At 36.5% G+C, this 25,968-nt stretch overlaps 1 protein-coding gene across 2 annotated transcripts; it reads right to left on the bottom strand.

The window, feature by feature from the left end:
* Positions 1 to 24,897, bottom strand: RFTN2 (raftlin family member 2). 2 transcript variants are annotated; one of them, XM_010713407.4, is made up of 9 exons: positions 24,369 to 24,897; positions 20,484 to 20,667; positions 18,481 to 18,592; positions 16,274 to 16,586; positions 14,031 to 14,231; positions 10,852 to 10,973; positions 9,702 to 9,805; positions 3,594 to 3,672; positions 1 to 556 (listed from the first exon to the last, which is right to left on the bottom strand). In XM_010713407.4, exons 1-9 carry the CDS (start codon positions 24,505 to 24,507, stop codon positions 287 to 289), a joined length of 1,524 nt encoding a protein of 507 aa, XP_010711709.2. In that variant the 5' UTR covers positions 24,508 to 24,897; the 3' UTR covers positions 1 to 286. The 2 variants fall into 2 exon arrangements, with proteins under 2 accessions (XP_010711709.2, XP_085083707.1); XM_085227581.1 differs by lacking the exon at positions 24,369 to 24,897 and adding an exon at positions 22,060 to 22,221.
* Positions 24,898 to 25,968: the final 1,071 nt, after the last annotated feature.

Raw genomic sequence — 25,968 nt, forward strand, 5'->3', positions numbered from 1 at the left:
TTTCTTTTTTTTTTTTGCAGCTTCTGTTTCCCTATTTATTAAAAATATTAACAACAAGCAGCAGAGCACCCATTTAGGCAGTTATTCTACTGAAGACAGACAGGAAGCCAAATTATTTTGCAGTAGTATTATTACTACAGTAGGATTAGCATAACAAAGAAACAGACGATAATACAAAATGAGTCTGGGAAAAGTCAAAAGCTTACACCAAAGCATTTAAAGTAGTACACTGTTTTACATTTGTGTGAATTATGTACACGTCCATCTAATGCAGTTACTTACTTGATCACATACATGTGACCTGAGTGACTCCATCTTCCTGGTCAAATTGTCCATCATCCAGCTCCCTTAATACTCCATCACTGCTACCAAACCCTGAGAAACCCCCATACTGGGAGGAGGCCTCTTTGATACAACATTGTTTAGAAGGAGACAGGTGAAACTCATCAGGTGGTTGTCCAATTTCTACAGGGTTAGAAGTAGCAGTGTCTAATCCAACACTCCTGCTAGCAGCTCTGCCTTTTTCCTCCCCAGTAACTTGCTTCAAGGATTTCTTCTGAAATACAGGAGAATGTTTAAACGTTAGCTTATGCAGAAAAAAAAAAAGCTAAACACTTTGCAATGAGTCACCGATCTGTCTGAAATTAATGCAAATTGCATTCTAAATAAGGTAGCATTTAACATCGGCTTAAATTATGAATTCCTCTGGAGAAAAATCCCAACAGATACTTTTCTTTCCAATACAAATAAATTTTGAGAGAGATGCAAAAGATACAGCACAGTCAAGGTTCAAGGAAGCATAAACAAATGGTAAAAAGAAAAAAAAATATTTCAGCAATATTCAATTCCTATATAGTACTTTGTAGGTCCAGAATGATTTAGCACTCTTATCCCGTGATAAAACCAGTTGTTTGCAGAAACTGTTTGTGCCACGCTCTGACATCTTCTTTGTTCCTCCTATACATCTATAATGTTTTTCCCAAACCCTTTTGGAAGAGTAAAAACAATGGTCCTTGAGGCAAAAGGAAATGTATTTAAGGGAAGCTGTTACAGGAGACATCAAGAAATGAGACTAACGGGAAATGCTGTTGCCCCAAGAGAAACAGAAGGAAATAAACCTTGCCTGCTTGCCACAGTAAGAGGATGGAAAATCTGACTGAAAAAAATAAAGAAAAAAAGAGAAAACTCTCAAACATGAGTGTGGTTTAACATCAGGTCTCCTCCTGATTCTGATCGGGTTTCTTAGAAAAGCAAATGGTATGTGATGAGGAACTCATAAGGACAATGCAGCCTTTCTAAATCCAAGAGGTGTCTGAGCCACAACATAAATCATAAGCCAGAGCATATACTGCACAGACCCGTGAATATACAAGTAGGCAGAGGTATGAGGCATGAGGACATAAGATACAGTCTCCTCAGAAAGAGAACCCAGTGGGAATAAAAGACCAGATAACCGAAGATTCCCCTCAATTCTTACTGAAACCAAGTTCTTTAGTTTCAATCTACTAATTACAAAAGCAGCAACAAAGCCAACCCTGATTACACAAAGCAACCTGCATCATGTACTGCCAGCCCCCAGACAATGAACCACAGTGGAACTACAAGAACTGGTACTTGCCTGTGGGTCAAAGCCCTGCCATGGTCCCAGCCCATCGTGCTTAGTAGAGTAGCATTTCAGCTCTAGCCTCAACTACCTCTTTATCCCACGCTAAAATGACCTCATCAGACTGAGATTTCCTGGCAGGGAAGTAAAATATTCACTGATACTTAAGAGGCATATTTAGATCCTATGTCTCCTCAGATTTTAAACACTATAATGCTTGTGTAAATGGCTACAAAATCACCTCTTATTGATTTCCAATATTTTAATGATTACGTCAAAAGTTTTCCATTGCAGTAAAACAGTCGTTAAGAACACACCATTCTATCTGTATAAATAAAGAACATGAAGGTCCAACAACTTGTGAATACCTCGCAATCAGGCAATAGCATTTACACAGCAAGCATAATGCTTCCTCTATTTTTAACTTCAAACACGTCTCAAAGACTCACCAGTTCCTCAGACTGAATGTTTTTACAGAACTGGTTTGTATTACAGCATCTTGTGGCAGAATCCAGTCTTAACCCTTCTAACCTGAGCCATGTAGCTAGACTGCCTTTCACAAGCTGGCTGCAGTTAGAAACAGCATGTCTTAAAGCTACCAAGGAAAGAATATTCACACCAGGAGACAATGTACTTAGTTAAAAAAAAAAAAAAAAAGCTGAGAAATATCAAAAAATCTACTTTATTTGATCATAATCATAAACCAACATGGTTTTATGCATTTACAATACTGATACCAACAAAATTATGTTCCAGAAAAAGCAGACTACAAAAGCGAGAAAGCCAGGGTCATAAGCTGTGACAGTGTGTGGAAGGAAAATTACAAGAGGAACTGGGAGAATTTAGAAGAGGGCATTGGCAAGGGAAACAGCACAGAACAGAGATGAAAAACTAGCTCAAATTTTGTAGATCAAGAAAGCAAATTACAGACAGCATACAAGAACCACCCAGCAATTAAGGTGGTGATGGAGATGAAAAATAAAGCAGAATTTTAATTGTGCAACCTGAAAGCCATTCTTCCAGGACTGGAAGAATAAACTACCATGGGACACAGAGAAAAGGAAGTTAGGCTGGAAATAAGCAGACATCTGGAGGAGAACAAAAAAGAAAGAATGTATTTTAGAAACACTAATCAGAGGAAAACAGTTGACAGTAGCAGTCTGGATAGAAGGTGAAAAGATCAAATAAGAATTCCAGATACTTAGAAACTTAACGAACTATTTTACAGATTGGGAAAGAAGAGGTTAAGTATCACTCCTTCATCAAAATCTAAAATCATGTAAGACAAAATTAGTAAAGTTTCTATTCCAGTGTTGGCTTAAGTTGAAACACATATAGCTCTCTTAGCTTCTTAAAAAACTGTTACAGGAGAAGAAAGTTAAAGACAGAATAGCCATAGAAAAACAAACAAAAAGGAAAATGCACTGCGGGATGCATAAAGACTTGGCAAAGAAGCCGCCCCCATTTTATCCTTCCCTGGCCCTTCCTACTACACAGCACAACAGGTGCCACAGCTATTGTGATCTTGGCTCTGAGTAGGATGTGATGTTTATCAGTTTAATCCTCAAAATACAGCCACTATTACAGCAGCCTCATTCAAAAGGGACAAGGGGCTGCAGTGGTACAGCCACAGGCATTCTAAATCCTGTATTTCTGTCACACATTTTCATGCAGCAATGGCTAACTCTTCACTCTGTTAACCTCCAGACTACAGAATCCATAGTGCAGCTTGGAACTCGTGTTCTTCTACTGGTGTGAAACTAGATGCTTTGGAGGTCAAAATAAAGCGTCGTCTTTTTCATAGGCAACAGAGGCAGGATTTGAGGCAGCTCACTTACGAATTCCCTAAGACTTCCACAGAAATGCCTGCAGTACAGCCAGCCTCACCCCCCCAAAAAAGCAGTTATTTCTTACTCTATATAGATACTGTGTGAATTACTCATTTTTTTACTTATTATTTTAATATTGATGCCATCAGCACATTACTCACCTCTGGTGTCTGGACAGCAGAATTCCATACAACAGGTCTCTGAAGAAAAACAACTTGCTTTGTGGCTAGATTTCCTTCACTAAAATGTAAAGAAAATGGTTTGAACATTTAAAGACAATAATATTCACTGTAATAAATTCACACTTTTCAGTCAACTGTAAATTGCTGCATGAGTCAGAAAAGCACAGACTGCCAACTGTTGACTGGTGTATCAATACTTAAATAGGTCTGTAATTGTACTGAAAAAAACAGAAGCACACACCTGGGTTCACATACTGGACATGAAAACAAAGTATAAAGTAAGGGGTTATTTGTTCTGGAGTAACAGAACTGCACTTGAAAGCGTAAGTCCACACATTTACAGCATCTGAAATTAAATCTCAAAGTCTTTTCATCTGTCTTCGCAGGCAGATGTACAACATGCAACTACCTGTCAGCACAAGTACCCTCAATCTTGATAGATCCACAGCTCCAAATATCTCAAGACCTTTGTGATATGAAATTTGTGAATCACTGCTAACTAAAAGGTGCTTTCTGGTTCTAATATCTAACTAGGACGGTGAGACAAGCTTGCCGTTTCATCACCTATGATTAAAAGGTCTCAGTTCAGTTTAACCTATACATCCTCAATGAGATCAATGATGCAAACTTTTGTGCGTGGGATGGAGAATGGCATAGGATACACAAGAGAATCAAGAAGACAAATAGAGGAAAAAAGGGGAATTCAGTTTTTAGTCCTTGAACTTTTATAAATATTGATGCAGTTGCAGAAGTGATTTAAAGCAACTGTTATTTTATTCAAAAAGACATATGGTTCCTCAAAACCAACTCATGTTGATATCTCAAAACCATTCTTTTACTACTGGTAATAGCACAATCCCCCTTTACATCCTCTTGAAAATATAAGGTTTATAAAATATGTTTTCACCACCTTTCCATCAGAAACAGTCCAGCAAACTGATCATGTGTCTTGCAGAGCAAGACTGGGGGAATTAGATAAGAATATCAAGACCAAAGCTCTGATACTGTGTTTTGATAAATTCTTCTCTATTCTATTTCTAGGAGTAGTCAATGAGCTCTTAATGTACATAAAGGAAATGACTACAGATATGCAACTAAGGTAAAGAAATGCAGCGGAATAGAACCACAAAATGTTAACTACTTAAAACAGACTTGTAGCGATTCCTACATATGGAGCCTATTTCAGGAAGCTGTGATTCTGCCCATTCTTCTTTCAATAATAAAGCTGTATTATAAATTATTACAATCTTAACAACCACATACAGAAGGCTGAAGTAACTGATTTGTGTTTTATGCCAGTGCTAGAATGATAGCATGAATTTGTATTTCATGCTAAGGACCCGCTCCAAGAACACTGGGAATTAAAACAGTTGAAATGGGATCAGGAAGAATTTATCAAGAGCCTACCCTAGCAGAGGCCCTCAAAGTAAGTTCTGAGAAAATACACAAAACAGCAGTATTCCCAGCTGTGCTGAGTTGATCAATAGTGAATTATGGTGACTTTGCAATGGTGTTTGGCCCCTCACAATCTTCTCAGTGCAGCTGAGCTCAGGCAATAGTAGGTCTTTGCATATCTTCCTCGGATGAAAAAAAAAAGAGAACTATCATAAACTACAGCCTATGGTGTAAACAGGGAAACAGGGCAATGAGCTCATTTGTTTCTTCAGCTTAACATGTTTTCTCTTCTGAGAATCCCTACTTCACTATTCCCATTCATTGAAAAAAAATGAATGTGTTACAGTTCCACACTATAACAAGGAAATCAGTAATCCTGCAAACTTACTCCACTTTGCCAGTTACTTTCCCCGGCCTGGTTGTGCCCATTTTAATAGTAACTAAATGGGAAATCTCTCTTAAGAGACAAGGTTGTGCAGAGTCCCTACTAAGGGGAGATGCCTAAGCCTTACTTCACAACTGTGTCTGCATTCCTTTAGAGAAAACAAAAGGAAACAAATGTGAAGCTTCCTTCAGCTTGTACAAGTTCTCCTAGAACAGAGGAAGGACACAATGGTGAGTAGACAATGAGTAAATTAGCAAATGCCTAAGTCTGACCTGATTAAAATGCTGCACACGACAAAGTAGCTATGAGCTTCATTCACAAAGAACTCGATGACAGGGGTTTCCAAAGAATTTAAATGAGGAAAAAAATGCTTAGAGCAAGCACACTCCACAGCTTCCCTCACACTTTCTCCTTCCCACTTTGCTTCCTAAATTAGGACATTTTGAAAACTTAATCTAAGTTGCTTGTGATGACATACTAATAACCACGTCAGTGCTTCTGCACTGTATTTGCCTGCTTGCTTTTCTATGCTAGCAGACGGTTTGTGTTGCCCGTTTTCAGGGACTACAGTAATCAGTGAGGGGAAATAAAGATCACTGCTAAGTAAGGCTGCTGAAGCCTTTTTCCTGTCCCTTCCTTTACAAGGGATGAAGAGCAACAGAGACTCTTTTGTTAGAACACCACCGTTTTGCTTGTCTGCTTTTGCTGTTTGGGCAGCAACTCCATCCTCTTCATCTACATATATCTCAAATAATCCTAAGAACAATCATCCTACTTGAATCCAGATAGGACCACAAACAGCCATGATTTTTACATCTGTTTTTACTACTTCTGTGCAGAAACCTTTTATATAAGGATCAACTAAACCTGGACAGCATATCTTGAAAAATGAAGAAAAGGAGCAAAATAAATTCTTTTTACCAATTCAGTTTATCTGCATTTCCTAAGAGAAATTTTCACACTCTTTTGGAATTGCATTTGCATTTGGACACCCAGTTATGAAGCAGATAGCAGTGGTACAGTAAGGCTCCTAGCTGACTTGAACCACAACTGTTCCATCAGATATTAATATTAAGAAGTATATTTTAATAAAATCTTGCTTTAGATCATAATCATGCATGAGGTTCTAGAAAATCACAGTATTTTTTTTTTTTTTAACTGTAGTAGCGCCAAAGCACCAACAACATATTTTCTGACACGTTTTTTTTCCCCAACTGTTAGACTTAACATCTAAAAGGACTATTCATTTTAGTCATGCCATACAGCTTCTGAACTTGGAATAATAATAGTCAAATTCTTGTCTTGAAAGCATTTAGCTACAAGTAACAGCTATATAAAATGTAGGAGGCTCCCTAAGTCTCTTCCATTCTTCCTTGGTCTGATTTGTTGGTTAAAAAAAGTATCAAAGATATCAATAGATACAAACATTGCATCATTGGCACACCTGTTTTTATGTTCCATTGTCTTATATGCCTGGAAAAAACAAAATCCCTGACAGAAGGCAAGGAATTTCTACGGGTAATATAGCCTGATAACTGAAACAAAAAAACCCATACTCCAAAACCATCCTTATTTTTCAAACAGTGTGGCACAAAAGACACTCTGCATGCTATCTACTATTACTCTATTTGTAACAACAAAGATAACGCTTCTTAAGGAAATATTTCCTGTATCCAGCATGATTCAGCCTGAGGTGGGAACTGAAGGACAAAATAGGCCTACAGACTGCTGCCTATGCCTGAAACAGGACCGTGATGCATGACATGCAGTTAGCATGTGGCAGGACAGCCCACACAACAGGACATTATTTTATGGAGAAGAACAGCTTTCAGGATGACAGACAACACCACCACACAGGAAGAGGCTTTATAGCCTGGAACTTTTCAACCCTTTCCTAGCCAGAAGAAAAAAAAAAAACCACCAAAAAACCCAAACAAGAGAAACACCCAGTGCAAAACACACCTGTTACAATAAACAAACTTAGCCTGTGGTCACACCTTCTGTCTACGAAGGAGCAACAGGCTTAATGCAAGGAGCAGATCACAGAAATCTGCAATTACCAAAGTTTTGCAATAGGAATAAAGTAAGGCAGAATACACTAAAACATGTAGGCAAATACAAGTGGGAGCAGGCTGCTCTGTTTACCTACATCTTTTATTCTTGAATAGAATTTTCATTACATATTTTGCACAGTTTTCAGTTTTTAAATAAATGTGAAAACTTTAATTTGTCAAATCATCTCAACACGTTCATCCTGTTTGTTCAGTGGCTCTGGACCCTGCTCATATTCAGCCTGAGATGTGACGTCAGAGTTCTCAGTCTGGGAAAAGAACAGCTGTTTGGCAGCAGTAAGTACCCTTCTTTATTCAGCATTTAACTGACATTCCTAGATAATCTACCAATACAGTAATGGCATCTTTCATATCAGACACTTAGTAATCATCTAGGAATTTCCTTCTCGTCTTTAAATTCCAACATCAAGGCCTAAAATTTATCAATCAATATTCAGACTGGCAGGATAACACATTCTTTTTTGGAGTCTTTTAAGAATTCTTCATTCCCAATTAGGAATTCTTATTAATGAGCTTTTAGGGGTTTTTGTTTGTTTGTTTGTTTTTTTAAAGAAACTGAGATAGTTGTGTGTTAGGTATATTACAACCATTCAGGCCAGATCGCTCTGCAATCTACCAGGTACAAAATAGCATCGTTCTGCTCTACAACATGGCTGCTCAGGACAAACCTCCCCACCCCTGCCCTATGAACCCTTGGGGGATATGCACAGTTACACTGCTTGTGCCGTAAAAGAGAAGGTAAACTTCTAACATCTTGTGACTTACAACCTTTCTATCCCCGCTGTCCACTCAAGACTTCTCAAAAAGTTCACCTAGATCCTGAAGGTTTGCTTCTCAAGCTTTAAAATAGACTAAAAGTCTCAGCTGTTATAAAAGCCAGGCTCAGCACTTTGCATCCCCTAAGGCTTATGTTCAAAGCTAACACGCTTAGATTAGTTTTTAAAAATGAATTGAAAGATAACAATTTTGTTTCATGTTCTGAAAACAACTTCTCACTGGAATGGGAGCCTTGCACAGTACATTAAGAGCTTCCTGTGTTTATGAAGAGAGGAAAAACATACAGCAGTCCTTAATAGCAGAATGCACCAAATTTATTATCTGAATTTCTTCTGCCTTTGCTTGTATCCAGTTGGTTAAAACTATTAAAAAATCCCAACAATACAAATACACAAAATTAAAAAAAAAACAAAACAAAAAAAAACAGAAACAAAAGAGGTGCTTTCTGATCAGAAAAACAACCTTCTCACGTGGGTGAGTTTGTTTAATTATTTCAAATCACTTCAGCAAAGTTCCATGTTCTTGGAGCAGCTCACTTTGAATATTCCATTCGCATCCTTTTTAAGCTGTCTTTATTTAATACAGAAAGGTCTGGTTCCAAAGATTACTAAAGTTACTCAGTCCTTCCATTGTTTTTAATGAGTCCCAAGCTATGTCTCAGTACATTTATTTTTTTTTTTTCCCCTGAACTTTGGCATTCTTAATCTCTAAAAAACCCCAAACACCAGGTACGCTTAGCTCAGTTATGTGCTTGCCATTTTTTAGCTTGGTATTACGAATCAAAGAACAGTACATTTTCTTTTAAAAAGAAAAAAAATCTGGAACAATACAGAGGACCTATGTCTACTATTTAGCTCTTCCTATACGTATAAATGTTTGTTTCCCCAAAGAAATCTGAAGTAACATTATAGCAACAGAATAAGAGAATTGAAATCCAGTACTTTGGTACTCCGCATAAACTGAAACAACATCTGTGTTACAGATGAGAAACAGCTCAATAACTTGCTGGACTAGCACATTCTCCTCCCTAGTTTGTCATATAGTGCATGACTGTCTTGTGACAAAATCATTTCTTACATAGTGTAAAATAGCCACTGACCAAAGCACCAAGTTAATGAGACGTTTTGACAGTTGCTAAAACATGAAGCCTAAGAGTAACCCCATCACTGAAGGCTGGGTGTGTGAGAAAAAGGTTACTAAATAAAATACTTCATGCTTATATATAAACAATGGATTTTACACTTTGGATTCTTGGTCTAAGTTTGAAACTTACTAAAGTTGGTAGTCCTGACACAGGGTGGTCAAAGAAAATCCACCATAATGCTAAACAATTATCAAGTTTTACATGCAGTTAACATTGCTAGCATACTTCTTGCTTTTATATTTCAGTACACAAAGTAATTGCTTGATAATTCTCTAAGCTGTGTAACTTTGAATATACACCAAGATGCTGCATACCTGTCATGTCGTACAATAGGTGTAGGGAGCACACAGGTCAGGAGCCATCCAAACTCAGCCAACGTGTTCAGTAAAGGTCCATAATCTGTTTTCACTTCACACCCCTACATCAATAATTACAGAAATTAGTAAAGACTGCACAGTTTTCTTCGCATTTCTATACATAACAAACCACAAATACTCTTATTTCTTAGTTCTAATGTCATAATTTGTTGTGGTTGGTATGAAAAGATTTTTCACATTTCAAAAAAAGCAATTTGAAAAGTCTAAGACAAGAGAAGATTAGGAAAACAAAGAGGAGAATACGAACTATAAACATGAGTCCTGATTCAACAAGCCACTCAAAGCACACCTCTGTTACATTTGCCACGTGGCTGAATTAACCCCTTCAGCAAAACTTTTTAAACAGCAGAAAAGTTTTCACAACTGATACATTTTGTTTTTTATTTCAGATCTGAGTAACAAGCATCTCTCTAGAAATAAATCTACTTTTGTAGGTATTAGTCTTGTACCATCTTCTTTTCATGTAAGTAAATGTATTTATTATTGTCTATCTCAAAAGCAAGTCCTTAGCAACCTTCCAGTCATTACTTTAAATGCTACTAATTCATAACAAGCATATTATTTTAACATTTTATTATTAGTTTTATTGCTTTGCCACTCTATATCAGCACATGCAACTTTACTAGAAAAAAAATTTAACTCTTTCCATATTTAAAAGTAAAATTACTAAGAGAAGCCCTACATCTGAAAGACCTATTAATTCATTTACTATCTTTTTTTAAATCTCATTCCAGGTTTTGCTATTTTCTTCCTCTTTAAGAATACCTCAGCATGTTGTCTGTGAACCCACACTTGCTGAAATTAAATATACATATTCCATATCAAAATAGATATAAAATAATTAATTTTATTTAGTTGTTGTATTTGCTGGTGTGAACATTTATGAGTATCAAACCAGAACACCAGAACACTGACCAATGATGGGCAGAAGTCTGACTTCATTTTTATGACTCAAAGCTAGTTTTAACTTATTCAGGTAGCTTAAGCAAAGCAACCTGTAATGTTCAACAAACACTGGTACAGCAATACTAAGGATATGAATAAACTGTAAGCAGGAAATTGTACTGCCAAATAATCACCAATTTACCTCAATGACTGTCCATTGTTCAACAACAATTGCATCATTTCCTTTCCTGCTAGAACCTGGAACCCCAGAACCACCTTCTTCATAGATAAATAATCCTTCTAAAGATCTGGGCAAATGATCGCCTGTGAACATAAGGACAAATTTAAGCTGAAATACAGATTTTTAGATCAGAATCACTGCAATGTACACATGGGCTTATTTTTTTCACTGAAAAATCCTTTAAAGTGAACTAGGAACTCAATTATATAGCTCCTATATAACATAACTGACATTTCTTTCTGCATCTAGTTACAACTTCATGAAGCAGGTCAGCCAACTTGTTATTCAGAACTCCTTTTCCCATACAAATTGAGCTATGAAGTGTTTCATTTTCTCAAAAGCAAGTCCAAACTGAAGTTTCCCATATACAACATATCCCCTGCAGCAGACAGGCACAAAACCTCCTTATTCAACTTCAACACTGTATGTCTGACAATAAATGTGGCTTTTGGTGTGGTGAGAGAGGCTGTAAAGACAAATGAAGCATGAAGTGTAAAGCATATCTGCAGTTACTTTAATACGTGAATGGGTGCAGGAAAAGCCCGAAACAGAAGTAATTGTATGAGGATTCCTGATGGGAAGGAAGTTTGAGAGCCCATCTCCTTGACTTACTTGTGAAAGTCTAACAGTACAATCACCCCCAACTAAAGCTGCACATCAAATATTAGTTCACATTTTGGCTCTTCCCTACCAGTGATGTATGGCTTTGGGCACAATCATATGAATGCCTGCACAGCTCCTGCTAGTTCAAAAACACTCCATCTCTTTAGTTCAGGAACTTCAGCCATTCTTCAGTACTCAGGCAGATACTTAAAATGGTCAACCAGTAACATGCTAGAATTTTACTTTCAGCATTGTTCAAACATAACCCTAAATCTTACACAACGTACCACCATTCAGTGGTGGCTTTTAAGACAAAGCGCTAATTCAAAGCGTATCACGTCCTCCAGGTTATACTTATTGATAGCATTAAAAAAATGTGCTGCATGTCTTACATACTTCTATGGTTAAGAGTCTGCAAGGAAGAATGGAAGTAAACCAAATGGCTGGTAAAACAGGATGTACCCAGATTACTTTTGTTCTCTTTTGACAACAGAAGACAGTTAAGAATTATCAGTGATTTGGTTCTCTCAAACATCCACCTGTCTTAAATTAGGAATTGAGTTTTGAGAAGAGCATTTCTATGGCAGCTCTACCTGCATCTACTGTCTTCATTTTTATTTAAACAATAGTTAAAATCTTGCTCAATTCACTAAAGCAACATGGAAGAAAAACTGCTGCTTAAGGCGCCTCACAATCTAAAAGCAAACTAAAAAATGGAAGTTTTTGCAATACTGGATGTATTGCAAACTCAGCAGCTGAAATAGTCCTTTACTGTGGTCACAGATACTTGTCAGCTGCAGAACGTGATTCACATGGTGGGCTGTGCCTTCAAATACATTCAGTTTAATTCAGAAGCGTCACACCTATGTGTCCAGCTGAAATCTATACCCGTCCAGTGGGCCTGGAGCAGGAGCACCAACTGCTGCAAGAGGCAGCACAACTCCCTAAGCAAGTCATAACCTGGGTATTAAAGTTGGGAGAGTTATTCACATAGGAAAGAGCAGACAGCAACAGGGGAATGGGAAGATTGCAAAAACTGTTTTTGGAGAACAGCTGCAAAGATTAATTTCAACAGCTGCTGAAAATATCCCATGGTGAATTGTAACTTATGTCCAGAAAGTTATTTTGCAGCTCTAAAAAAAAACTGTATTGAAAACCAGTACGATTTCTCACCTCTTCACTCTCAAAGTAATCTTGGATTTTCTATTGACTTCAACAGACGGGAATTAAAATCTAAGAGATCGAAGAGATTGCCAATACAAACTGTGCCATTACACTCTTTACGTGCAAAAAATTTGCAACTGAGAGGGAATAGGTGACAAATTCAATTTGGTGGAAATATAATGATACTGATGCACTTGCTCCTTCATAGATTCTGACAAGTACTAAATTGACTTTGTTGCTGAGCTAACAGAAATGTAAGTAACAGTAAAAGCTAAGTTATTGAGGAAAAAAAAAATTAAGTTGTTGTCTTCATAAATCAAATCATGAGAGAATGACATTATATAAACCTAAAGATCTCACACTTTCTTAAAATTGAAATTTATTACAATAGACAATGAGTTCTGAAACAATCAACTGTGTCAGACTCTCTTGGACTGTTCACTGAGCACTACAGTATTGCCACTTCCTTAGTAATAATTTCAAGTAACTGTATAATGCTAACTACACACGGTTTCTACAAATCTTGCAACACCCAACTTCAAGACAAATTCAGTTCTCTTAACCACATTTAGGAACTCCGAAATAGCCAGGAAAACAACTGAGATCAAACTCAGACAGAATGAACAAGGAAATATAAAAATCTGAGGGAAAATCCTACAGTCTGAAGCTTTTTATTTGTAACAATTTCTGAGTACTAACTGAGCTTGTACATCTCACAAGGAGGGGAGTGTCTCCCCCTCCCAGCTACATGAAAAGATGCTGGAGGATCTCCCTACAGTTGAGAGCAAGAGCAAAAAGCAGATTTCTCTACTCTGTATATTTGTCCAGTTTTGACCAGAACAATGTAATGAAAGATGCTGGATCTGAAACTACAGGATATACAGTCAAATTAACACAATTCAGGGTTATGCTAAGAATTTTAAACCTAGCAAAATGCTGAAGAAAGGAGAAAGTATCGGAAGCCTTACTTCAACTTTAGGCTTAATGGTACAATAAGCACAACGAGAACTGAAGTTTCTTTATTTCATTAGAAATGTTTCAAGCGAGCAGCAGCAGAACATGAACAGGAGTGAAACATATCTTATGATTTTTTTCCCATTATCTTTCCCTTAAAAAAAAAAAAGAAACTAGGTTCTAGGTTTATTTCATTATTATGCTTTGAAAATTGTCAATTTAAATTGCTGTTATTCAGAGTTATAACTGCACAAAATCATTTCTTTTTTAGGCATCAGATTCTACTAACCTACTGTGACTATCCGAACATGTTTACGTATTGCCTTTCACCAACATGCAAAACAAGATCTACTTTTTGCACAGTAATTAGATCCACATGAATAAGTAAAAGCTTCAAGGTACTCTGGGATAGTACTCACCTTTAGAAATTTCCCAATGTACAAAAGAATCAATTAAAGATAATCCTTGTTTGTAATAAAATGTGGTTAGTTCTAGCCAGTCTGCTTCCAGTGTACTGATAACCGGTCCCTTTCTTGTTACTTTCATGGACAAGGTGCCATCATGATAGGTCCAGCAGGTAGAGTCATCATCAAAAACATTGAAGACTGTATAAAGTTTGTCTAAGAAAAGAAAAAGAGAAATGACCCTCTAGAAGACAGAGCTTTCAAATAAAGACATTTTCTTATTCCAGCCTGTTTTTCTAAGTAACAGTTTTACAAATTGTTTCCTAACATGACTGCACCTAGAGCCCTAAACACTAAGAAAAAAAAAAAGATGAGGCTGTAGGAGGTTAAGTTGTGGGGTACTATACAAATTGGAACATACTGCAGTTGGGTTCTCACCAGACCTTTTATGTAGGCATATGTTGCAAAAAGGAAAACATAGTAGATTCAAGTGAAAACCCACTGGAAATACACTTTACTTTTGCCAGTCATAGAACTTAAGGCTAAAAATATTTGAAATGACTGGAAAGAAAGATTAAAATGTTCTAAGTTTTTAAATATTACAAATACCTCGGATTCATTTTTATCATTCTTTTCTGAAGATGACTTAAATACCTGTATAATCAGTGGCCTGCTGGGGTTTTCCACACAGAAACTCATGAGAGCTTGAGTGTATGCAGAACAAACAAAACCTGCATATTCTCAAATGTGCTAAATACCTACATATTAAGATAGTGCTGTTACAAAAAGGTCAAATATTCATCCAAAATAAAAATTCAAAAAGTCATACTATTTAAGTAATCGCTGGTGCTGAGTTACAAAATCTTAGCTAACTGAATGTATTCCAGAAGGAAAGAACAAGATAGACTCATGTCACTGTCACTGTAGTGGGGAAATAAAACAAACAGAAAAACCCAAATCCCTCATGTTATGTCTGCTACTGCAACTTCTGAGCAGCCTAAAACAACAGAACCCTCTAGAAAGCAGAAGCGTTCACACCGCCAAAACAGAGGAACTCAGATGATGTTAAGATGGCATTCTCTCTAAGATCAAGAAATAAAAGAAGATTCCATTCTATTACGGACGGCAAACTCACTATCTCAAGCTGTAAGGAAAGAGTTAAGCTTTTATGGATCATGCTATAAAGGCTCAGCATGTTGTACAAGAACTGCTTTAATTGAAGTGTTAAAAATAAGAGTGACATTGATTATCTCAGTGCTTAGTCATTATCCTCACAGTCCACCAGCTAGAGAGAGCGCTTAACTCTTTTGCAGGCAAGAGCAAGATTGCTCTTGAGAGCAATTAAACATCTGGCACATTACATTGTGACAATAGGGTCACCTGTGATCTTATGTGCAAGTTTCACATTTCATGCTTTCAATACAGTACTATAATACATTACTTCTTATGAGTTTATGATTCCTTCTTCCTTTCCACATTTTCCTCCTAGCAAACGAGAAGGGCTTAGTGCTTCAGCATCAAAAGTCAGTTTCAGGCAGCATCTTCTACACTATGTACCTTATAGATTCTTGTACAGCTAAATCTTCTACCACAGCAACAACATTTTTCAATGATACTTTTCCTAAGCAACTTATTGTAAGCTTCATTTTCTTTAGTGTAAATTCATTCTGTAACAATTATCCTCTTTGATTTCATGGTCAGTGCATTAGTTGAAGTAATCTCAGAATACTTCTTGAAGGCTTGTTAACTAGAAAGAATCCATTATGAATGGATTTGCTTGCCATACATTATGCAAGCTAGCTAGAAGCACGTAGAATTACAGCTCTGAATGAATGGGGATGCCCTCATTGTCATTTTAGAACAGACAGGAGGACTGGGACCATTATAGAGTATTTTTAGATGCTTATTACAAGTTTAGGGTCAATATTAAGACAAGGTGAAAACCAACATATTTGGAAATAGCTTTAAAAACATCTGCATCACGTTTTTCCTGCCACGTTTGCTACACATATATCAAGCAAAAAAGTTACCTATTTGCACCACACTTAGAACCAAGGTCTTTTTTAAAAAAAATCTAAGTATTACTATAGTTCAGATATATAAAGCAGGAAGTAATTACTTTCTAAAAAAGTATGGACACATTTAAGAAAGATGTATCTTCCAAAAACAATATTTCATGACAGAATATGCTGTTTCATTCTATTCCTTTTTAAAACAACAACCTATCTTGTTTCTGCCACAAAAAAAGCATTCATTACCATTTCCTTTTTGTGGTTTAATAGGGCTGACTTCTTTTTCAAACTGGAAATCTCCATCCTGTAACAGTCCACTATCTGCTTGCATTTCCTCTTCATTCCCACTCTCAGATAGGTTATCACACAGTGACTTTTTATTCCAGTTTTTATAGTCATCATCGGAACATGTTCTTCTGTGTTCCCTATTTCTTCTGCCCAGTGTCGATTCCAGCTCTGCATTCCCATCTGTGCTTGCTCCGTTACAGGCTTTAATTTGAGGAAAATGTTGTGTTACAAATCCCACGAACTTCTTTCCTCTTTTAGCTGTTTCATTAACCTGCATTTAAAACCAAAATTTACCTGTAAAGCTGTTTTACGACACTGTGCCACACATTAAAAAACAATATAGTATATATTACTATAATTCACATTTTACTTAGTAAACTGCTGATTTTCAAGGAGAGGTGGGGTTACAGTATTGCACTACAGAAGGGCAGCTTGTCTATGTAAGTTGTCTGTGTCTTTCAAGTAAATAGAAGCCTTATTTAGAATAATAGAATAATATTTAGAATAATAATAGAAGCCAGCACATATTTGGGCTCAGTCCAAGAAGGATGGCCAACACTGCTACTGACTTCACTGTACACAAAATCCTTCAATAAGCACAAACCCAAAGATTTTTCTTCCCTCTCTGCATCCCAGTGACAGACAGCATGCTGGTGCAATAAACAGTATGGTACTTCTGAACTCTTGTGAAGCCAGTCACTCTAAAACTACTAACTCTTCCCTCTGCTTTTAGCCATGGGTGTTTTTCCCTCTCCTGGGGTCTCCAAAATCAACTGCACAATATGTGCAATCAATAGGAAGTATCTGTTCTTGGAAGCAGGGCTTTTCTTTTCTTTTGCTGGGATAAAAAGCATTTCCTCTTACTGCAATAAAGACTTGACAAAAACGCAGGGAAACCCCAGTCCCAAAAGAAAAAATCATTTATGAAGCACTCAGTGAGGGCAGAGAGGGAAAGATCTCTACTTAGGTAATTATGGAAACTATTTTATTCCGAGTAATTCTCTAACAACTGGAGGTACTACAAGATCATTTAGGTATCACAACAGTATTACAGTTTATCACCATTATGTACGCAAAGCAATGATCTTGACATGTAATCATTATGAAAAACTTATTTTTTCTTGTTTTTGAAGATCTTGAAAAATATGTATGTAAGTTTACAATGGATTCCTCCCTCAACCTTTTAAAAACACCAGGAACATGTAAAAATAATTTTTATGTAGCTCTTCTCTTCTACATTTCCTCGCAAGACTGAATCACTACTTAATTTTAAGCATTTTTTCCCACTACTAACGTGGCAATATGCATACTGTATAAATGCATAATGAAACAGATCACAATTTTTAACTACTGAAAATTTCAAAAAAAGCCAATTAGAAAAATTAAAGAACTCTGCTAATTTCAGTGATCATTAAAGTATTTCCAATATTTTTACTCTGCTTCCTTCTTTGACAACTGATGAAAAGATAACTCTTACAATAACAACAATTTCCTGTTTAAGTAAGTCTTCAATTTTGCAGAGGAAGTGAAACAAAAATAAGTGGAACTAGAGTTTCATTTCAGTGGAAGTTCAGTTTTCTGTAATTTACAATATTTTCAGAAGCTCTGCCAAGTGAACATTGTAATATAATTACTGCATCTATTAAATTTTGTTCGAAGAAAGACGTGCTTAGAAAAAAATCAATAAATTCACTGGAGGTATTCCTAATGAACATTACACAGAATATGATCAAACTTCAGATTAAAAAAAAAAAACAATCACTAACTCAAGGAGAAACTACAAAGCAAGCAATTTACCACAACTGACTGAAAGTTTGGGCCTGATTCTGCAGTTCTGCTTGCAGTGCTCTCAGCAGCTATTCTCCCAAAGCTTTCCAGGTCTAAATAATAAATTCTAAGTTAAAAAATTAGTGAAGAAAATGATCTCTCTGCATAAAGGAAACAGTTAGTAGCTTCTAAAAAGTAAAACCAAAAGCTAAAGCTCAGAGCTAAAACAAACACAAACAAATCTGTCATTTGCTAATCCTCAACTATTTACAAGCACCCTAGGAAAAAAAAATCCAAGTTTGAAAAAAAAAAAAACAAAAAACACACAACAAAAACACCAAAAAACACAACTCACCACCACAAAATATAACGAACAAGAACCCACAAAATTCCATTACCTTTTCTAACAGTTCTTTCACTACCTCATTTGTTAGTGTTTCATATGTTAAAGGACATTCCTCAATCACTAGCCTGGGGTTCCTTTGTCCTCTGAATGCTGCATGCTTCTGGCTAGAACACAGAAAAAAAGCAGGCTTTGTCAGTAGTTTGCTGCTAACTTGGGCAAATACAGAATTCTTTTCTTCTGGTATAAAAGTTATGAAATAAATCCTGGAAATGCTTTTTCATACTTAAAACTATATTTTTTTTGTGTTTTGTTCTACTTCTTACACACAGTAAGTTGCTATTCTGTACTTCAACATCAGGATAAAAAATATTTTATATACTAATTTCATTTGAAGATCATTTATAGGCATCTTCTGAAACTCAGCTTTGAAATGGTACTTTTACACTATTAATATGTTAATTTTACTCCTTGGTTTCACAACCCTAAAAGCTTCCATTACACAGTAGTATTAATTATTTTTTATCTTAAGTCAGTTACGCTGTTAATCATACAACATGTGCTGTATATCATCAATATAATGAGATCTTAGCTGATGATCCCATTACATAATCTCCTGCCTTAGAACGAAGCATCAGGGAGATTTTTCAAGTATCAAAGTTTTCCTTCCAGTTAGTGGCTAGACAAGATGCATCTACATTCAAGAAATCCAACAGAGGTACATATGGCATCAGCATATGGCTGAGAAGAGGCTGAGAACTTATACCTAGCAGTTTAGAGGAGATTGCGGGTTCTTGTTTCTTACCTGTTCCAATGGCCTACCAGTTCAAATGACAGCTTCATAAGGATCCCACATCAACAGGGCTAAGATGTGCTGAGGGAGCTGAGCATAGGCAGCCTCAGCTCTTGAAAACCTCAGCTCCACTAAGCAAATTTTTTTCTTCAAGCATTTGTCCACACAGACAACGTTCACCCTGTTTGTAGATGTATTTATGAAGTTAAGTTGTATCAGCTATGGGTGATGCTTGCTTAAACAAAGCATTTGACCAAAAAAAAAAAAAAAAGTCCCTCAAATGAGCCATATTTTGTAGAACTCCAAGAGTCACATTTCTGCAGACTTTCAGAAGCAGCTGGAAGAACCTTTGTGCATTGTACTAGAACAGATAGAAGGGGAAGCATGACACCTCTTAATGCAAAAACAAAATTGATCCTTCTAGCCACTCAAATTAGGAACAGAAGGTTGTTCTCCTCACAATTAAAGGAACATTTCTTTATACATTTTCTTAACAAACATGTGGTGATTATAAGTCAGTGAAAACGTGAGTAATATATAAGATTATGTACCTGGAATGAAAAAGTCTTGAATCTCTCTTGCTGCAGCAAACAAGCTTTGTATGGCCTCCTCACTCATAGAATCATATAATCACAGAATGGCTTGGGTTGGAGGGGATCCCAAGGATTATCAGGTTCCAACCCCCTGACACAGGCAGGGCCACCAAACTCCAGATCTGGTACTTGACCAGGTTGCCCAAGGCCCCATCCTGAGCAACCTGGTCACAGAGCTCCTCCTTCTTAGTAAGAAGGATCACCTACTTCTCTTTGAGGAACTGTATTTTACCTACAGATAAGTAATGATCTTACAGAACAAGTGAAAAGACAAACTTAAAAAACAAAGAAAAGACAGATGTGAGAGAATTGAAGCAGATTATTAGTCTCCTGGCATTTTGTTTAATCTTGTACTTGTTCCAGGCTCTAAGACATGATTCTTTATTATAAGAATGTACTAAAAATAAAAGGGGTAAATTTTAACAATTTCTCTTTCCACAAATTCATTTTAAAATTCTGTTATAATTACGATAAGCAAATTTAGATTTGTTTTAAAGTTAACTAAAGTAAACATTCACCTATTTTACACTTAGAGTTAATTAAAAAAATATTATTGAGTTGGTCACCTTTCCAGATAGGGAACTTGGTTCTTTGAGGTACTTTAAAACCATGTGTGTTGAACAACCCTCTTACAAGCATTGGGGCAAAATCATAAAATTATTTCATTCTTACCTTGATTTTAATCGTGAAAGTACCACCCGATACATGTGACTTGCAGGGAAATTTCTTCTATGTCCAATTGGCAGCAGAATAGGATGAACAGCTCCCACAACATATCCTTTGTTGTAATATTCTTCTACCTTAGATGCTATATCCAACACAGAACTGATCTTGATAACTTCTGGATTAGAGGAAGCTAAAATCATTGAAAGGATAGAAGAGAAGCATGTTATACTATGGACATACATACTCCTAAGAGAGTTTCTATTATTTAAAATACACAAAACCTATCCCAAGGTGCTTACTAAAAAGATATCTTGTACAAGAAATAAAAGATTCAGAGCTGATTACTAAGTACACAACTAGGTGAAATATACATATTTACAAATTAATATGATCTATTTAGCAGTACTTCACTGGATATAGCTTTGTCAAGCTAATTTAAAAACCTGCATCAACACCAAAATATGCAATAGGTCTGAATACTAAAGCCACTATTTCATCTAGCCAAAGTCTTAAGCATACTGCAGCAGAACCCTCTGAATCCCTGTTGAGAGGTAAATTGCCACAGAACTAATTTAAGCCTAGAACAATTGGTTTCTCCTCTTCAAATACTTTTTTTTTTTTTGATCTCTTAGAAGTGATCTGCAGATTGCAGGTTGACATTTTAATACAGTCCCAATTACAGTTTTCAAGTAGACTTAAATCTATGTCACAATAAGCTATGTGCTGTCACTAACTGCCAAGCAGGATCCCTCTGAGGGTATGCAAGCATTTCTGATTAGTAGGGTAACAGCACATAGGAGCTGGAAAAAGCTTTTGAACAGTCTAGTCCACAACTTTTGCATAGAGAAAAGAAACATTCTGCACTGTCAATAGCTCATGTATTTTGCCACAGTATTGGAGTACTGAAGAACTAACTATTCTACAGCAATGCAAATGCAGGAAAAAAATCAGTTATGAGTGCAACATTATCATCTTTTCAATTGCTATCATTTTTCAATTGCTTTAACCATTAAAGATCATTTACTTCCCAATATGTAACCAAAATACTTGTACAAATAACAGAACTACAGCTAACTTGTGAATTGTATAATAAGCTTTAGATGCTTGTATTGAAGATGATGACAGAACAGCTACTCCATACATATTCACACACTCTCTTGTTCAGAGTGACAACAACTTAAAGCATGTCATTGTCATGGACCGACATGAAATACCCTTGCATCAATATTCCTTCTTCTCCCTAGTAGGAGGGTTCTGAAAAAGCCTTAAGCATTCTGCTTGAAAAGGAATACTTAGCTTAGCCCTATATCATGCATAAACTGACCTCCAGTTGCTTTTGTATCTGAGATATGCCTCATGATTGAAACTGTGGAATTTGCAGTCCTTGACAGGCATTTCAAATTACACTTTGGAGTTCACTGCTCCCCAGCAAAATGAAAGACTGGCTGTAATGTTTCTTGCTGGGGATTCCCCTGGTGCAGGGGTACCTCCGTGGAACTCAGAGCTGATTCATGCAGTAGGGACATGGGAATATTGGAGAGAACAAGAAAGTACAAGAGACAAGGTAAAATACACTGCTCACAACAAATTAAGATGCTCAGGAATGCCACTCAGAATATGCAGTATGGTAGATCTAATCTACATCATGGCTTGCGAGAAGATCAGGGACTCCTGCCAGACTCTCAAGTAGGCCTATTCCAACTTCATGCATCTCAAATTCTCAAATCCGATGAAGCAGAGAATAAGGAACATAAAGCTGAAATACAACAAGTTTATCCTTGAAGTACTTTCATATTAATGCAGGCTATTGCTTACTGTACATCTTAACAAGGAAGGACATTCAGTTCAGTTGGTTTTTTTTTTTTTTTTTTTTTTTTTAAACTTGGTTCTACATCCAATGATAACATGTCACGCATAAGGGGAAGACCTTGCTCTGGAAATCACCAGAGTATCACGAAGATATAACTTGACAGCCTACTGAAAACTAAGTTTGGTCTGAAGCGATAAAAAGCTCGCTCTTTAAGTTGCGTTTAGCCCAAGGATACTGGAATAGCAACAAGCATGCAAATGAGTTGAATGGGTTAAAAAGAAAATAAGTTGAACTACTCTTTCCATCTTATTTTCTTCAGCCAATCCTCATGCTTTATAAGCAAGCAACATTCAGAAATGTCTCCAAGAAAGACTCTGTACACCGTTTCTACCTGTTTTCACGATTTTAGCTGCTGAGAGGCCTCAAAACAAAGACCCTCAATGTTACATACGTGCACATAGCTAAAGCCATTCAACAGAACCACATGTATGCTCACAAATCTAATTGCTTGCAGTTAGTACCTACAACCAGGCAACCATCTTAATCTTAATATCACAGTAAGTTACTGAAGCTAAGCACTTCTGAATATTGGACTAAAAAGGAGAAAGTGAATCTTTGCTACTGTAAAGGCTGCTAAAATACTTTGAAGAGAAACATTTATTTGCACTTTTCAATGCAACTCCTCCTTAAAGCCTCGATCTTCTTTAAAGCAGATCCTTTACACAACACTTCCAAAAGCTTGTTACTTTAAAACACAGCTAAACTATCAAGGACAGAAACTACTGAAAAATATTAAATGCATGTAAGCGTAAAAAAACCCTGAACTCTACTGTCCTTCCTATTATCAGTAGGTCACTAGGCAACTCATGTATGCATTCAAGTCCATCTTCATTTCCAGCAAGTTACCTACTACTACCTATCTACCCAAAGCTTTGTTTATCCCAAAAGAATAAACCAATGAGAACCTCATCTGTCTATGAGTAAATAAACAGAGCAATAAACACTGTCAAGTACTACAACTTAGTAAAACATTGCTTCAGGTACTTCTTGTAGTTCTTCAGTGAACACATTGATGAATTTTAATAAAAACATTACTACAATCCTTTAATTTGGGAAGAAAACTAAGCAGAGATTAAGTTTTGTTTGTGAAAAAGTTCCCGAACATGTAACAAGGCATGTGCTTACACTTCCTCCCTTTAGCAAATCCCTCTATCTAGACCATTTACTATAACCACTTAAATATTAAGAATTTCCAGTAGATCGGATGGTTATAAAATGCAAATTAACAAAAAAGTGGCTGCAAAACTGAGCTGCCTGCTCTCAGAGGGCAGCCATCTGGGCTTGTTTATGTTTTCAACTTTCTGGAAACAGGGAGTTGCTCTGTTAAAGACAGGACACCCTCGGGAAGGAAGTATCCCACAGAGCACTGTCTGCCTCCAGCTACGCATACAAATTTTGTTTCATTTTGTCACAATTTCAAAAGCCTATTCAGCAACTAGAAATAAAGCATTTGCAGAAAAAAGCCCAAACAAAATTATAATACCCTTAAAAGATCTACCAAAGGCCTGGGATGTACCTCACAGTAAAGTATTCCCTGTATAAACTAAGGAATAGACTTACTCCTGCACAAAGCAACAAGGATAACAACAGCCTGTTTTCCAAATTTGAATGCATTTTAAGCAATGTTTCCTCAGTTAAGGCATCCTGTTCTCCTTGCTGAGGCATGGCATATTTTCTGAACAGTTGCACTAAATTCAGACAACCATTACTCAAAGTGAGTAAGGATGGCAGTGTCTGACTCACAGGAAACTAGGAAAATCTCTAGCAGTTTTCAGCCAGCTTCCCAACAAGGACAGTTGTGTAACTCAGATGGTTTGGTTGTTACAAATACTTTGGTAGTTTCCATTGTAATTTTATTTAAGTGAAGACCTTTGTCACGATTTGTGTTTCAAAATAAAAGTCTTACATTTTGGCTGGCTTTGATTAAAATAACAGATTTACTACAACTCAGACATAACAGAACGAAGTTAAATTCTATTTCCTATTTTCTTAGAATAGCGAAGTCGTAATGTAAAAATTACCTTCTAAAGTAAAATCCAGCAACACATATTCATAAGCAGAATCAGTCTTTGTTTCAACTTGTGGTCTCTTCAATGTAGAAAAAATTTTTCCAGGGCTGCTATCATCTGGGTCTTCCAGCTTTCTCAGTCCGCACCCCATGGTAAGATCTGCAAGTGATTAAATCTCAGGAGAAGGAGGGGGGAGCAACAAGATCTGCTGCTCTCACTAAAAACAAAACAAAACAAAAAAACTACCAAAAACTGGTAACCGAGTGATTCCCTTTGATTTTGTCTTCTATTAGCTGTAAATCCAAATACAGAAAAAGTCTGTCTCCCGAAACAAAAAGTGTAGGTATTTCCCATTCATTTTTTATATATAAACAGCAAATCCATAATGATTTCAAGCCATAAACTTAGTTTGAATAAGCTTGATTTTTGCAGCAACGTTAGAGCTGCTACAAGCTAGCAGAGATTTTCCATGCCACGTCAATTTACAGCCAGCCCCCTATCAGTGCTCTCTCGCAGAGGACACCAATAGTGCTTTGTTTGTCCTTCTAGACCAACCGAATAAGGAGGAGGGGCGGCGGGTGCGGGGTGGGGGGTGGGAAGTAAAGAACTGAAAAAGAAAGTTAGAGAAACTTGTATGCACGTAATTACTTACCTCCAGAAGGAGTACCCAAATGCAGTAGCAAGTCAGAGAAAAAAAAGCAAGTCAGTCAGAATGAAAGAATGAGAAAAAGAGCCTCAACATGATTGGAGACGAAAATCATTTCCAGAAAGGAAGCCAGCTTCAAGAGGAAATTGCTTCTGGCATCTCAAAGGGCAGAAAAGTAAATGAAAAGCAGTTTAGTCTTTATTTTAGATTTCCAAGTTTGGCTCCTATTTCCTTTTCAAAGAAACTTTCTTCCGGAGGGGAAAAAAATACATACATAAGGTAATAATGTAAAAATGTTGTAAAGAAGCCTCATGTCAAGAAAATCATGAAAATATGATTATGATAAAGCATACACATCCCTAAAACCAACTTATATAATCGGTTTTGAGAAACACTGAAAAGTAACACTGGCATTCACTTCAGGTCAGAAAGATCTTTTCAAGCTAATATGAACATAATTACAAGACCGCCTGCCCCATTTTTCATGAGTATTGAACAACTGAAGTCCTCTTCTCTGTCAGGCTGACCTCGGCTGCATACACTCAGCACTGCTCCCTAAGCATCTTTTTTCTACAAGTGCTGAAAATGTAGTACAATTTCAAAGGCTCAGAATACGTTTAATTAAAAAATAAACAAAATAAGAAAAAAAAGAGGGAAAAAAATACCAACCAACACCTAATATAAGCCCTCATTACTCTTACATTAACTACTGCAATCATTTATAGTTGTATTACATCTGATGCAGACCACAATAATATACAGAGACAAAAAGAATGGTGAGTGATTTTTCAGGGCTCTGATACTGCAGGGGTGGGCAGGAAAAGAATTTTCATGATTTATTTTTGGACTACATGTAGAAAAATTCAGACCAAGCCAGAGATTCACAATGCCATTTTGGATTAAAGGAATCATGAATTTCAATTGTAAAAGCTTTTAAATAATTCTCCATGAAGAAAAGCAATCTCA

This window comes from Meleagris gallopavo, chromosome 7 (assembly GCF_905368555.1).
Source record: "Meleagris gallopavo chromosome 7, MGAL_WU_HG_1.1, whole genome shotgun sequence".
Classification (NCBI taxonomy): Eukaryota; Metazoa; Chordata; class Aves; order Galliformes; family Phasianidae; genus Meleagris; species Meleagris gallopavo.